Source organism: Lissotriton helveticus, chromosome 5_1, assembly GCF_964261635.1.
Source record: "Lissotriton helveticus chromosome 5_1, aLisHel1.1, whole genome shotgun sequence".
Lineage (NCBI taxonomy): Eukaryota > Metazoa > Chordata > Amphibia > Caudata > Salamandridae > Lissotriton > Lissotriton helveticus.
Genome location: NC_136065.1, coordinates 2,141,668,128 through 2,141,681,579, shown reverse-complemented (window position 1 = coordinate 2,141,681,579; position 13,452 = coordinate 2,141,668,128). Strand labels below are relative to the sequence as shown.

The following is a 13,452-nucleotide window of genomic DNA, read 5'->3' as shown; positions in this document are numbered from 1 at the left end:
CCTTTGTTGATGCCACGCTGCGTCCTATGTATGCTGGGGAGTGTGGCGCATGATTTTGTTTCTTTTTATGACTATGTATAACGTGGCACCTATACATGCGCCCGAACACTTCCCCACTGGATGATGCTTTGAGAACTGGAGTCTGAATTCAGGGGGCGAGTGTCTCTTTACACTGTCCGGTGCCCCCCCCCCCCCCCCATCTAGTGTTGGGGTGGATTGGGCCACTACACTCCCCCGATGGGTATGACCCTCAAAGTTTGTTGCATGCTGTATGGGAGATTGTGGGAGGGAGGGAGGGTGCGGTGGGCCTTTGGCGATTTGGGGTTGATGAAGTGGGTGGGGGGAGGGAGTGGTTTCTGTTCCTACTGTATTGTATGGTTCCTACTGCATTGCATTGGTCGGATGCATTTTGATTTTGATGGTTCAGGGTTGTTGGGATGGGTGGGGGGTTGGTGGGGGGGGGCAAGTCTTTCTGCAGGTTTGGTTTTACTTCTGCAATGTGTATAGCTTCACAGTGTGTCTCGCATGTGCTGGTGTGCGTAATTTGGTGGTTCACTGTCCGCCTGATATGGCATTACTGTATGCCTGATGGGGGGGGGGAGAGAGGTATAAATGTGTCACCTGGAATGTGCGGGGCCTGAACACGCCCAGAAAATGTAGGCAAGTGTGGACGCACCTGGATCGCCATGGGGTTCAGATTGCCCTCCTGCAGGAGACCCATTTCACTAGGCACACAGAGGGCGCAGTAGCCCGGTGGTGGGCGACGTTCCGACTAGCTTCCTCTTATTCTAATTATGCACGTGGGGTGCTTATTTTAATTAAGCGGGGGACATCATTTCAGCCTATTGACACGTGTGTTGCTGATGATGGTCGGTTGGCGTTGGTGCGTGGTAAACTGGGGAGAGTTTTGGTGACAATAGCCAATGTTTATGGACCAGTGGTCGATGAGCCAGCGGCATTTTTGAAAATGTTTCAGGTCTTGCGCTCCGGGCCAGACACAGCGATCTTGTTCGGGGGGATCTTAACACTTGTCTGGACCCGCAATTGGACAAATTTAGCTCCACCAGTGTACGCATGGTTAAAGTGGCGCAGTGTGTCCGTGGTTTTATGGAAGAGATGGGTCTGATTGATGCTTGGCGTTTAAGGAATGTAGGGATCCTACAGGGCACACATGTCACTCCCGCTCATAATTCCTGGTGGCGCCTGGATTATTGGCTCTTAGATGGGGAAGCTAATGGGTGGGTTGAGTCGGTCTGCATTTTACCGCGGACCCTGTCGGATCACAACCCTGTCATGCTCCAACTAGTTGTCCCCCTCAATGCACGTCACCCCTTCACTTGGCGTTTTCACGCTGCCTCCCTGCTGGACCCTGTCTATGAAGACACTATCCGCAAGGCCATTATACAGTATTTTGATTTAAATGTGGGCACAGTTGACAGTGCTGCTACTTTATGGGAAGCTTTTAAGTCTACGATAAGGGGGGAGTGCATTAGCACAACGGCGGGAATTTTGCGGGACCTGAGGGGGCAGCTACAGCGAATGGAAGAGCGTCTGCGTGACCTGGAGGCTCAATATGATGCTGTGCCTTCTTCTGAGATATTGACCCAAATCAGGGAGTCTCTCGACGCGTATAATACTCTGGCGGCCACGGAGATAAAATGCCTCTCGAAAAGATGTGTGGCGAGGGCTTATGGCGAGGGTGGTAGGCCTGGCAGGGTGTTAGCCAGCCGTTTACGTGATAGGACTGATGTCCCCCAAATTGACCATATAGTGGATGACCGGGGCGTGGACCACTTCACAAGTGACGATATCCTAGCTCAGTCCTGCACCTTTTATGAGACCCTATACACTTCTAAGGGGGACATGCACAAGTCCGCATTGCAGGACTACCTGGCCGACACGGCTTGTGCCTGTCTTTCCGATGTACATCGTAAATATCTTAGCCTCCCGATAGATGAGACGGATATTAGAGAAGCCATTTTGTCACTGCCCAATAAAAAAGCCCCGGGACCTGATGTGCTGACGGCGGGATTTTACAAGCACTATGTAGATCTCCTAGCGCCGCACCTCCTGGCGATGTATGCGGAGGCGCATGAGGTGGGCTACCTTCCACCCTCCTAGCGGCAGGCACTGATCGTCACATTGCTGAAAAAGGACAAGACGCCTATGCGTTGTGAATCATATCGCCCTCTATCTCTCATCAATATTGATGCGAAGATCCTCGCTAAGGTGCTGGCCACCAAGCTGAATCCCTTGATGCCCCTGCTGGTCCTACCGGACCAGTCTGGCTTCATCCCAGATAGGTCTACTTCGTGGAATCTCCGCACGATCTTCGCTATGTTTCACGTCCTAAAGCCGGAGTTACCTGCCGTGGCCGTCCTGCTGGACGCGGCCAAGGCGTTCGATTCGATCGAATGGAAATACATGATCTCCATCTTGTTCAGGATGGGCTTCCCTCAGGTGTTCATCCGCTGGATACAGGTTTTATATGCAGATGTATCGGCGAGGGTGCGGGTGGGTGGGCTCACCTCTGAACCGCTGATTATTCAACGTGGCACTAGACAGGGGTGCCCGTTGTCCCCCTTTCTTTTTGCCATTGTTCTGGAACCCCTCGCATGCAGGATTCGCCAGTCTCACAGGGCAGCTGCTTTGAATTTTAATAATCGGCCGGTGGGGATCTCTGCATACGCAGACGACATGGTCCTGTATGTCCGGGAGCCTCAGAAATATCTATCGCAGGTCGTTCGAGAATATATCCGGTTTGGTCTCTTTTCGGGGCTGCACATCAACTGGGAAAAGTCGGTGGTGGTCCCTCTTTCGCCTGCCACGACTGCACCTCAGGTGGAGTATCCCTTAGTCTGGACGGAGGAGCCAGTCAAGTACTTGGGCATCTGGATCAATCGGGATCCTGTGATAGTGGTCCGCGAAAACTACGGGAGAGCTTATACAGCTCTGGTGGAGCGCGTTGACCGTTGGGTTGGGCTGCCTCTTTCGCTGGCGGATCGCATTGCAGTGATAAAAATGGTGATCCTCCCTCAGTTTTTGTACTTATTCTGCAATGTCCCTATTCGGCTGACTAAACACTTTTTAAAAACAGTACAGACTCAATTGCTTCGGCTGGTGTGGGGGGCGAGACCACCAAGGATTGGATGGGCCACATTGACTTTACCCTTTGAGAAGGGCGGGTTTAATTCTCCGGACTTCTACGCGTACTACCTTTGCGGACAGGCACAGTATGCATATTTTTGGTTCCTCCCGCATGGATTTATGTAATGTAATGTAATGTAAAACATACTTATATAGCGCAAGCTGTCACCCAGACAGCTGGCGCTTTGACTCAACATACATCACAAGCAGGGAGGGATCACACAGCCCTAGGAAAAAGATGGGACTTCAGCCCCTTTTTAAAAAGAGACAATTCATTCATACTCCTTAAGGAAAGAGGAAGGGAATTCCAAAGTTTAGCAGCAGTGAAGCCAAAAGAGCGGCCACCCATCCGTGTCCTCAGAATTCGAGGAACTGCCACTAAGTAGGCAGAAGAGGAGCGAAGGAGTCTGGCTGCCGAGTACCATGTGAATAAATTCTGAAGTGCCATAGGCCCCAGGCCGTGAAGTGCCCTAAAGACAATGCAAGATGCCTTGAAGCAGACCCGATGATGTATAGGCAGCCAATGAAGGTCCCTGAGTGCCAAAGAAGAAGAGGCTGAGCGTACCTGCGAAAGGGCCAGCTTGGCTGACATATTCTGGATCCGCTGCAATTGTCTAATCAGGGAGACAGGGCCACCTAGAAGCAGTGCATTGCAGTAGTCAAGTCTACTGAGTATAATACTACGCACTACTTCAGGTCTGGCCAACGCAGGCAGCATGGGGAGAATCTTGCGCAACATTCGTAACATCATCATACAGGTGCTGATGGACTTATTCACGAAGGCATCCAACTGGAGATGTGGGCCAAAGATAACACGCAGATTGCGAGCAGCATCCGCAGCTTCGACAGTGACCAAGGTAGCAGGAGGCCAAAAGTCCGCAGGCAGAGGGCGAGGAATTTTATCCAATGAGCAATACAGTACCTCTGTCTTTGATCCATTGAACTGGAGGGAATTATATCTCAACCAGTCCGAAGTGGCTAGCATACAACGATGGAAGGTCTCTGTAGAGACAGCATCCTTCCCTTCAAAAGAGAAAATAAGTTGCGTGTCGTCAGCATAGTTTATTACAGTAATGCCAAAGGATTTAATCAGTCTGATCAGGGGGCAAAGATAAAGATTAAATAAAATGGGCCTGATCGCCGACCCCTGGGGCACACCTTGCTCCACCATTCTGGTGTCAGACCTAAATGGAGGTAAAGCCACCACTTGATGTCTATTGTGGAGGTAAGAGGCAAGCCAGTCCCGGGCTGTGGCGGTAGAGGAGGGAGATGCTGACCAGACACCGCTGAAGAACATAGTCACGCATGTTCACAGGCAAACACCCAGATCTGAGATTAATACAATAGATGTCACGGTCTCCGCATGGCAGGAAATCGGTAAGCGGACGAATAGACTGCCTTTATATGCCCCGGCTATGTGCATCGAAGGTCACGCTGCTTTTGCTCCTTCAGTGGCGAGCGAGCGCGGGCCGATTGCCTCACTTCGCGAGGCGGGAATATCCACTATGGGCGATCTGTATAAAGAGGGGACATACATTACAGGCTCAGACTTGGAATATATCTCAAATTCTACCCCACTGTTTCAATACACGTGTTACATATTACGCAGGGCTGTCCGGGACCACTACACTTGCTTTCCGGAGGAGCCAGCTTTGTCTAGAGCTTTACAGATGGTCATGGTAGCTGCTTCACGGAAACATCTGATCACTAGACTGTATAAGGCGGTGCAGGAAGAGTCAGTACACCCGGAGGATAAAAGCTTGGGGCGGTGGAACAAGATTTTAGATTTGCAAGTCACAATGCTTGAGTGGGAACAGATCTGTACGGTGACCGGGAGGCTGTCGCCTAACTGCAATCTCCGCATTATCCACCTGAAATTCCTGCACCAGACGTATCACACTCCAAAGAAACTCCATAGAATGGGGCTTAGAGACACAGATTGCTGCAGGCGGTGTGGGCATGGCGAGGCAGACTTCCTTCATCTAGCCTTGCAGTGCAGGACGGTACACTCATACTGGGTGGAAGTGATGGAATTGATTTACACTATGACTGGGTGCAGACTGGAGTGTACGCCTGTGGTATGCTTGTTGGGGTATGTGCCGGGTACAAAAGACGTTTTGGGGCGCTTTGTGAGAGTGGCACTGCTTCTGGCCAAATGGCGTGTACTATTCACTTGGAATGGACGTCAGAATCCACGTGCGCCTCAATGGGTAAAGGACATGGTGTATTGCCAAGAACAGCTGGAACTATTTCAGGAGGAGTTGCCATCAACTTCTCGACCTAAAGATATCTGGGCTCCTCTGCGAGAATATTTGCCGGCACGCAGTGAGCAAACTGAGTGATCATTCGCACACAAGTGAGCACTTGTTACATTGTGGGATCTAGTGTCCTAGATTCAAATATCGGCTATACATGTCATGTACTGCAGGCTTGGGGGGGAGCGGGGGTACTTGTTTTTTTACTTGCTTGCCATTTTGTGTATCACACTGTTCACTAGTGATATGTACTGATGTGCTATTCGAAAATGATTAATTAAAATTTAAAAAAAGACCATGCACTCAGGGCCCTATCAGACCCTTGCCCCCATCATGCCTTCGAAAAACCCTCACCTAGGCCCTCGCACCCATCCTCAACACTTCTTTCAGCATAGCCACCTTTCCGAAATCCTGGAAGCAGAAATCTGTCAATGCCTTCCTGAAGAAGTTCACAGCCGACCCAACAGAACTTGCCAACTACTGAGTACCATACCCAGCCAAGGTTTTGAAGAAAGCCATTAACAGATGCCTCTCCAACCACCCGCCAACAACCAGCTTCTCGATGCCCCACAATCAGGCTTCAGCCCGAACTACAGCACTGAGACCGCAGTCATCGTAGCAACAGACAATATCAGGATTATACTTGACAGAGGGGAAACTATAATGCTCATCCTTCAAGACCTTTCCGTAGTCTGATAGTCTCCCATCCCTTTCTGATCAGATGACTCCATGACCTGAGCATACAAGGACGCCCCCTCCAGTGGAGCTGCACGTTTCTCACTGGAAGAACCCAAACCATCAGCATGCCACCAACCTCCTCGGAAGCACAGGAACTCATATGCAGAGTGCCACAGAGCTCCTGGATCAGTCCAATTCTCTTCAGCATAAACCTCACCCCGCTGGCAGGCCTCATTGGGGCTCACAACATCAACAACTTCCACCCAAGCGAACAACATACAACTGATAATGTCTATCTCGGACAAAACACCCAGCATCAGGTACAAGTTCACTGCATGCATGACCGAAGTACTCACCTGGAAGAATACCAACTGCCACAAGCTGAACATGGACACGAAAAAAGTGGGCATTTACTTGAAAGATGCCTCGCCGTAGGACTCCACCTGGTGGCCGACAGATGTCGAACCTGCTCCCATGCCCAGCACAAAAGCTAGAAATTCAGGATTATTTTAAATAGCAAACAACATGTCTGCCCAAGTTAACGCAGTTACAGTGTCCCGTTTTCACACCCTGAAGATCCTTAAGAAGATCTTTAAGTGGCTACTGAACAACCCCAAGAATACGGTCATTCAAACCTTCATCACCAGCAGACTTGACTATTGGAAAGCCCTAAACACAGGAATAATTAAGTAACTCCCAAAAAGACTCTAGATCGTCCAGAACGGAGCAGCCAGATTACTCTTCAACCTTGCATTCTGGGCCGACATCACACCTCACTTAAAAGAACTCCGCTGGATCCCTATACGCACACATGCACACTCCAAACTCCTCATCCACTCGTACAAAGTACTTCACAACACAGACGCTGCCTATTTGAACAGCCGTGTACAATTTCACCAACCCTCCTGGCGCTCCATTCTGTCGGACTCTCACTAGCACATACCCCACACAAAAGCAGATCAGGAGTTTGAGCCTTCCCATACCATGCTCCTGCAGCCTGGAATGACCTCTGGCAACACATCAGAGCCTCAGCCTCACTTCTTGAATTCCACACAAAGCTGAAGACCTGGCTCTTTAAGTAAGCCCTCCTGACACACCTGCTACAGTGCCAGGACACCCTCACGGGTGACAGTGCACTATAAAGATACAGGTAACTTAACACGTTTTGATGGTAGATAGGGTTTTTTTTAATTTAGTGCGTTTTGCATAATAGAGTAGATTGACACGTATCCTCTACTGTACAGGGAACCTGGAAAGACATTTCCAGATGGGCGATATGGGCGCACTGTGAAGTTAAGGGATGTTCTTGCTGCTTGCTTTTGTATTATTTGGTTTACGGATTTGGAGTGTTTGGAGACCAGCATTGACAACATTGTAGTAGGAGATGGATGTTTCTGAGCAAAGATTACAGAAGGTTAGGGGGTTTTGATGTCTAGGTTAATACTGTTAAGAGTCTAGCAGTCTTCTCAAACATGGGTTTTGCATCTGGATAGTTGTCTTTAGCGTGTCTTATCACTGAATGAGCAAAGCCTGGCTGTGGTCATAAACAACAATCTGAGGAATCCTGAATTGAAAGTTGATGGTGCAAATGAGAATGCCGAAGTGAGTCTTTTCAGAGCAGCCCTAAACTATTTCTTTTCGGTTTGTTGCAGGCCCTGGCCACAGCCTGCTGGTCGGTTCTGAAAGCGAAAAGACGACTTCTCATGGTAAGTTGAACTGACCTAGAAACCTCCTGGGCTAGAGCCTGCACTTTGCTAAAGAGCATCAAGATCTGCAGTAGTGGTGGGAGGGAGGCAGTGGTACTCTCTGCCAGGCCTGTGACTTTTCCTGACAAGCAAACCTTGTATTTGCTCATCTAATGATAGAATGCAGGGGTAACTCATTCAGCAAAAGACAACAATCCAAATCACACGAACCTGGTGTTTCTCTGCAGGAACAGGTACGGGTGACTTTCCTGACCCACAGCCCTACCAACTTGGTCATCCACTGAGATCAGGGGAAAAGGGTGTTTACTTCCCATCCACAGACCTACCCACGGCCAGTGAATCTAGTGTCTGTTGTGCTAAAGACAAGTTGCACAGATCTGCTCTGCAGGAGACAACCATTGATCCGAGGGCCTTCATCTGCGAAGACCAGCGGCAGGCTTGGCCGGGGTGCCCAATATGTACCACATGCCACTTTACAATGACACACATTGACTGAACTTTGAACACAGCCTGAATATCCAATTAACCAGCAATTAAGGCATCCAACAGTACTTGCTACCATCTGCTAATTAGGCCACATATGAATTTTTAGCACTGTGTGTACCTGTATCAATGGTGGAAATGCATAGGCATTCTGATGGCTAATTCTAACAGCTGATTACTCACCTGTAGAGTTACTCCCCAGGCGCCAGACTGGATATGAAAAATGTTCATAGCAGTGATCCCATGTGCTGCTGGGTGGTGCTGTGCGGCTCCACGTGGCTACGTTCCACCCTGGGAGTGATGGAGCGGAGACACAAATGAGCCACAAATGAGCACCACCGCAGTGCACCACCATCAGTTTCTTTGTTTCTCCGCCTTCAGTCATGGATTCGGAGCTCCACGCCCACTCCCACCTCCCCAAGTCTTTTGACAGCTTGCTAAATGAAATCCAGTGTTCGAGGAAACTATGTTGCCTCCTAAAACGACAGGCTTTAAACCATGCTGTGACTGCGCAGAACAAATGTCAGCCGCGAACCCGCTCTAGGTGCATCTTTGGTGCTTGGATTACGGGGCATGACTTCAAGTCGTGTGATGAGTGCACCCTCATGCACCCAAAGTTGATCTGGGACTGGGAAGCTGTAAACTGCTGACAGAAGTCATGGACCTCGCTTAAGTCCTACCTCCTTTCCAAGTCATCCTGCTCCTGAAGGCGGCTGCCATAAGAAGTCACCTTTGCAGTTGGAGACCTCTGGTAAGTTAAAGTATAAGTGGAAGCACAATAAAGAGATTTAGTACCAAACCTCATCTCAAAGCTTTCTATACACATAAAAATAAAAGTCACAAGGGCATAAAGTTGGCAACTGATATTGTTCCTCATCATCAATTGAGGCGCTGATCCTGCAGTTGATCTCAATGCGTCTCAAGTTCCCTCGGCTATCAGTGATTTTGCAGGACGTTCAGGCCTTTAAGGAAGCTATGCTGCTCGTCTTAGGCACACTTCTGGCTACCTCTGTTATGCTTTTGGTCCCTAGGGATCCGCAGAGCCTCCCAGTCTGATTACTGCCAACGGATCCATCCTCCTTGCCATATGAACCCCCTGGACATGTCACTGGTTCAGCACTAGACTTCCACCTTTTCTCAGAGGCCCAAATTGATCCCTACTTCATCGATGCCTTAGGAGAATCCTATACTGACTCCGATTTCTGACCCTAAACCAGAATGGGCTGGACCCAGACCTAGATTTTGCTCTGAATCCACTGTGGTGCACCCGACCCCCAAACAACCCCATTCGGATCCTGTGCTTCCGTTAGCACTGAAATGCTCTCAGAGGCTCCACTCTTTTTGGCTCAGACTCTGACCAGTGCACGCCACCACTACAAGAGGATGATGTTGGGTATGGGGATAATGTGCCTTCTCACCCCACCCCGTTGTCATGATAGTCTTTACAAGGATTTAAGGGAGGTCAGTAGGCGTGATACAAGGTTGAATTCTCCTCTTAGGCCCACAATGGAAGAGAGTGCTTCCTTTTCTGTGGTATTTTGAAGAGCAGCTGCCGTCCTAAACATACAACTGCCTTTAATTGAAGTCAAGACAAATGTCCCCATGGGCAGGGAGTTGGGGAGCATTGAGGCATTCGAAAAACAAACATGCCGCCAAATTCAAAGAGGAGAGAATCGGATATTCCATCTACCTGCCGAACTTCATTAGCAGGTTTGCACTGCAGCTTGAGATGTGGACACTCGGACCGGTGAAGAAGGTCCGTGAACCACCATTGGCATGGCCACTCCGGAGCTATGAGGATCATCTTGGTTCTCTATCGGGACGTGATGAGGACTGTTTGGATCAGGGGATTCGACAGAAAAGCATATAGAAATTTGCCAGACCAGTTGATCCATAGGGCATTCCTCAGTGTCCCTGGCTGGAAGTACCTCGAGGCGAAGCTTCGGTATTTTTTTCTGCGGTGGCAAACAAGTCGATGGCCGGAGTTCCCCACCGTTTAAAGATGTTTTGGACAACATCATTGTTTAAGATCCACTCATGGTTTTCTTGCAGGAGTCTGCTGAGGGAGTCTGCTTGAGCATTTCGGACACCTGGCAGGTAAGTTGTCGTGATCGTAAGGTCCCTGGCTAGAAGCCATTTCCAGATCGTCTGGGCCTTGTGTGACAAGGGCCTGGACCTCGTCCCTCCCTGCTTGTTGAGGTTGTACATGGTTGTTGTATTGTCCGTCTGAACACGCAGGAATTGTGATCTGAATAACGGATGAAACGCCTTTAGCGTCAGATATACTGCGCACAGCTCAAGGAGATTTATATGGTATTGAAAACAATAAGAGAGAGTAGGGTGTTTAACAAGAATGTAGGGTGGGAACTCCTGGTCCCCTGTTCAATATTACACAACAAAGAGAGGAGTACCCCCTGCAGGCGTAGCAGAGAAAGTCTCTGTGCCTAAAGCTTAAGGCTTCATGAAGAGCTTGTGCCCAACCCATATAGGACAAAGCATGTCCTTTATGAAGACCCCTCACTCACCAACCTAGTTGGTGACATGCTTCATCATCGGGGTCCCACCCTGTAGGCCGAGTGCCAACAGGGTGTGCTTCGACACCTGATTACAGTGGAGCGGGTAATAGTTTCTTTTATATGTGCAATGATAAAGCGGTGATAAGTGGTTTAAAAAGGGGCCAGTACTACTCACTCCAAGACTTTATTCCTGAGTGACTGGACACCCTATAAAAGAAATGTGACACCTATGCCTAATTAAGTAGACTTCGGTGCTCAAGACGTGTAGTGTATTAAAATAGCGACGTGTGCTATGTGAATTAAAATATAGGTCTACATGTTTCAACCATCAAACAATTGTGGGTTTTCGTCAGGACCAGTGAGTGACCTGGGTGGTCCGCACACGCTAAGGTGCGTCCTACCCTCGGTCAGTGATAGTTGGGAAACACAAAAATTATGTTTCTTATTCAAAATTTCTCCTTCCCGGTCTGGAAGAAAAACTCAGATTGCGGAGAGGTTCCGCTTCATGGGCGTCCGGGTTCCAAGGGCGATGCTTACATCACTTGTAGCTTCTGCTCCTCAGTCGGTAAACCTACTTGGTTACCACGATGGTACGCCCCGTGGGAATCCCTGAATAAGAAACATAATTTTGTGTTTCCGGACGGAGGTCTAGGGAGCGATCGAGGGAGCGGTCGCGGAGCCGTCACGAGCGCTCCGAGAGTCGTCACCATTCCTCTGGTTCCTCAGGTAGGAAGCACAAGAAGTCGGGACGTCGTCATCGTACCCCCGACTCCCCCGCGATGCAGCCGGGGGTTCGGGTGGCCCCACCCCCGCGGCTCCGCGTGAGTCGCCGACACGGCCTGCTCCATACCCTACGGTCCCTGGGCAAGGCGCGACGCCCGAGGAGATAGAGGCGTTCCTCATGGCCATGAGGGCACTGTCTCCTCCGACGGGGCCTACGGCGCCTGCGGGCCTGGTAGTCCCGTCCGGGGGCCCTAGCGGTTCGGGTGCTCCTGCCTCGACGCCGTCGGGTGCTCCGGCCCCGGCGTCGCCGGCGGCTCCGGCCCCGGCGCCGCAGGGGCCTTCAGGGTAGACGCCGGCTGGTCCACCGGCCTCTCCGGCGCCGATTCCATCGGGGCAACCCACGGTGCCGCCCCCGCGCGGCGCCGGGGCTCCGGCGCCGGCTCCGGGCGGCGCCGCCCCCATTCCCTCTCCGATTCCGGACGCGGAGTCGGACCGGCGTCGCCCGACGCCGAGTCCGGCGCCGAGGGGGTCTGTTGACCCCGGGGAGCCGGTCTACATTGTTGACTCCGAATATGGTGAGGATGTAGATTACGGAGAGGAGTGGGAGGGGTCTGAGGACCCTCTGACCCGCGAGTGTCAGTACGATGTGGACTGGACAGGTGACTTGGGTGACGCCAGTGGTCTGGATGACTCCCCCCAACCCTGGCTTTGTCTCGCCTCCTACCGTGGCTACGGAGGAGGGGGCAGCTTATTCAGTGGTGTTGATGAGGGCTGCCAAGGCCTTACACCTTGAGCTCCCCGTCGCGGCCGTGAGGACTAACATCCTCACTGAGGTACTCAAACCACAGTCATGCCCACAGGAGCCACTGCTGCCGTTCAATGAGGCCTTAACTGACGTTCTTTTGGGCACGTGGTCCAGGCCCGCTTCAGGTTCGCCTGTTGATAGGAACGTGGCCAGACGCCACCGTCCGTGTACGGATGACCCGAAGTTCTTGTCCACCCATCCCACCCCTGAGAGCCTGGTGATCCAGGCCTCGACTTCCCAGTCCGCATTCCCGTCGGCCCCGCCCGACCGGGAATCTAAGAGGTACGACCAGTATGGTAAGAAGGTCTTTTCGTCCCTGAGTCTGGGACTGCGGTCTTGCAACACCGCATGCCTCTTAGGCCGCTACACCCACTCTCTGTGGGATACGGTCGCGGAACTGCTGCCAGAATGCCCGCTGGAGGTACGGGCTAAGCTCGGCAAGGCTATGATTGAAGGCCGAGACGCAGCGAGATACTCCATAAGGTGTGGTCTTGATACGACCGACTCACTGGGCAGAGCGATGTCCACGACGGTGGCGATTCGTCGCCACGCCTGGCTGAGGTCCGCCAATTTCTCGGCAGATGTCCAGAATGCATTGATGGACATGCCGTTTGATGGCAGTCGCCTGTTTGGCGCCAAAGCGGACCACGCGCTGGAACGCTTCAAGGACTCCAGGGTCACGGCCAAGTCCTTGGGTCTCTCGACCCAGCGCCAGCAAACGGGTTCGTTTCGCTCCTTTCGTGGCCACGGAAGGGGCGGTCCCACACGTGCTGCCAGCCACGCGCCGCAACAGACTTCTCAACGCGGCGGCGGCCGTGGGAACCGCCGTGGTGGCGGTCGGGGACAGCGGCGAGGTCAGTCTACACCTCCCCCCGCAGCTTCCGCCTCTAAATCCTCCTAGTCCGTGCTTTCAGGCCCATGTGACGCCGGTGGGCGGCAGGGTTCGCCATCACCTCTCCCACTGGCACACAATAACATCGGACAGGTGGGTGCTGCAGCTCGTCTGAAGGGGCTACTCCCTCCCCTTCGAGACCACTCCTCCAGCCATGCCACCGCAGAACCACCGTGTGTCGGGGGACCACTTGACACTTCTGCAGGAGGAAGTTACGGCCCTCTTGGCCAAGGGGGCCATCGAGCGC

General features: G+C 51.7%; 1 protein-coding gene and 1 long non-coding RNA gene across 5 annotated transcripts in view; one reads left to right on the top strand and one right to left on the bottom strand.

The window, feature by feature from the left end:
- The window catches only part of LOC144756428 (uncharacterized), a 147,195-nt gene that overhangs the window by 19,273 nt on the left and 114,470 nt on the right, over positions 1 to 13,452 (bottom strand). The gene's annotated exons all lie outside the window — the stretch shown is intronic.
- Positions 1 to 13,452, top strand: part of MIGA2 (mitoguardin 2) — a 147,297-nt gene that overhangs the window by 107,160 nt on the left and 26,685 nt on the right. For all 3 annotated transcript variants that reach the window (XR_013595150.1, XM_078646266.1, XM_078646265.1), the window contains exon 14: positions 7,733 to 7,786. Coding sequence is in view for 2 of the 3 variants with exons in the window: in XM_078646266.1 (XP_078502392.1) it covers positions 7,733 to 7,786 (54 nt within the window). In the remaining variant the exon portion in view is untranslated. The remainder of the gene's footprint in view (positions 1 to 7,732; positions 7,787 to 13,452) is intronic.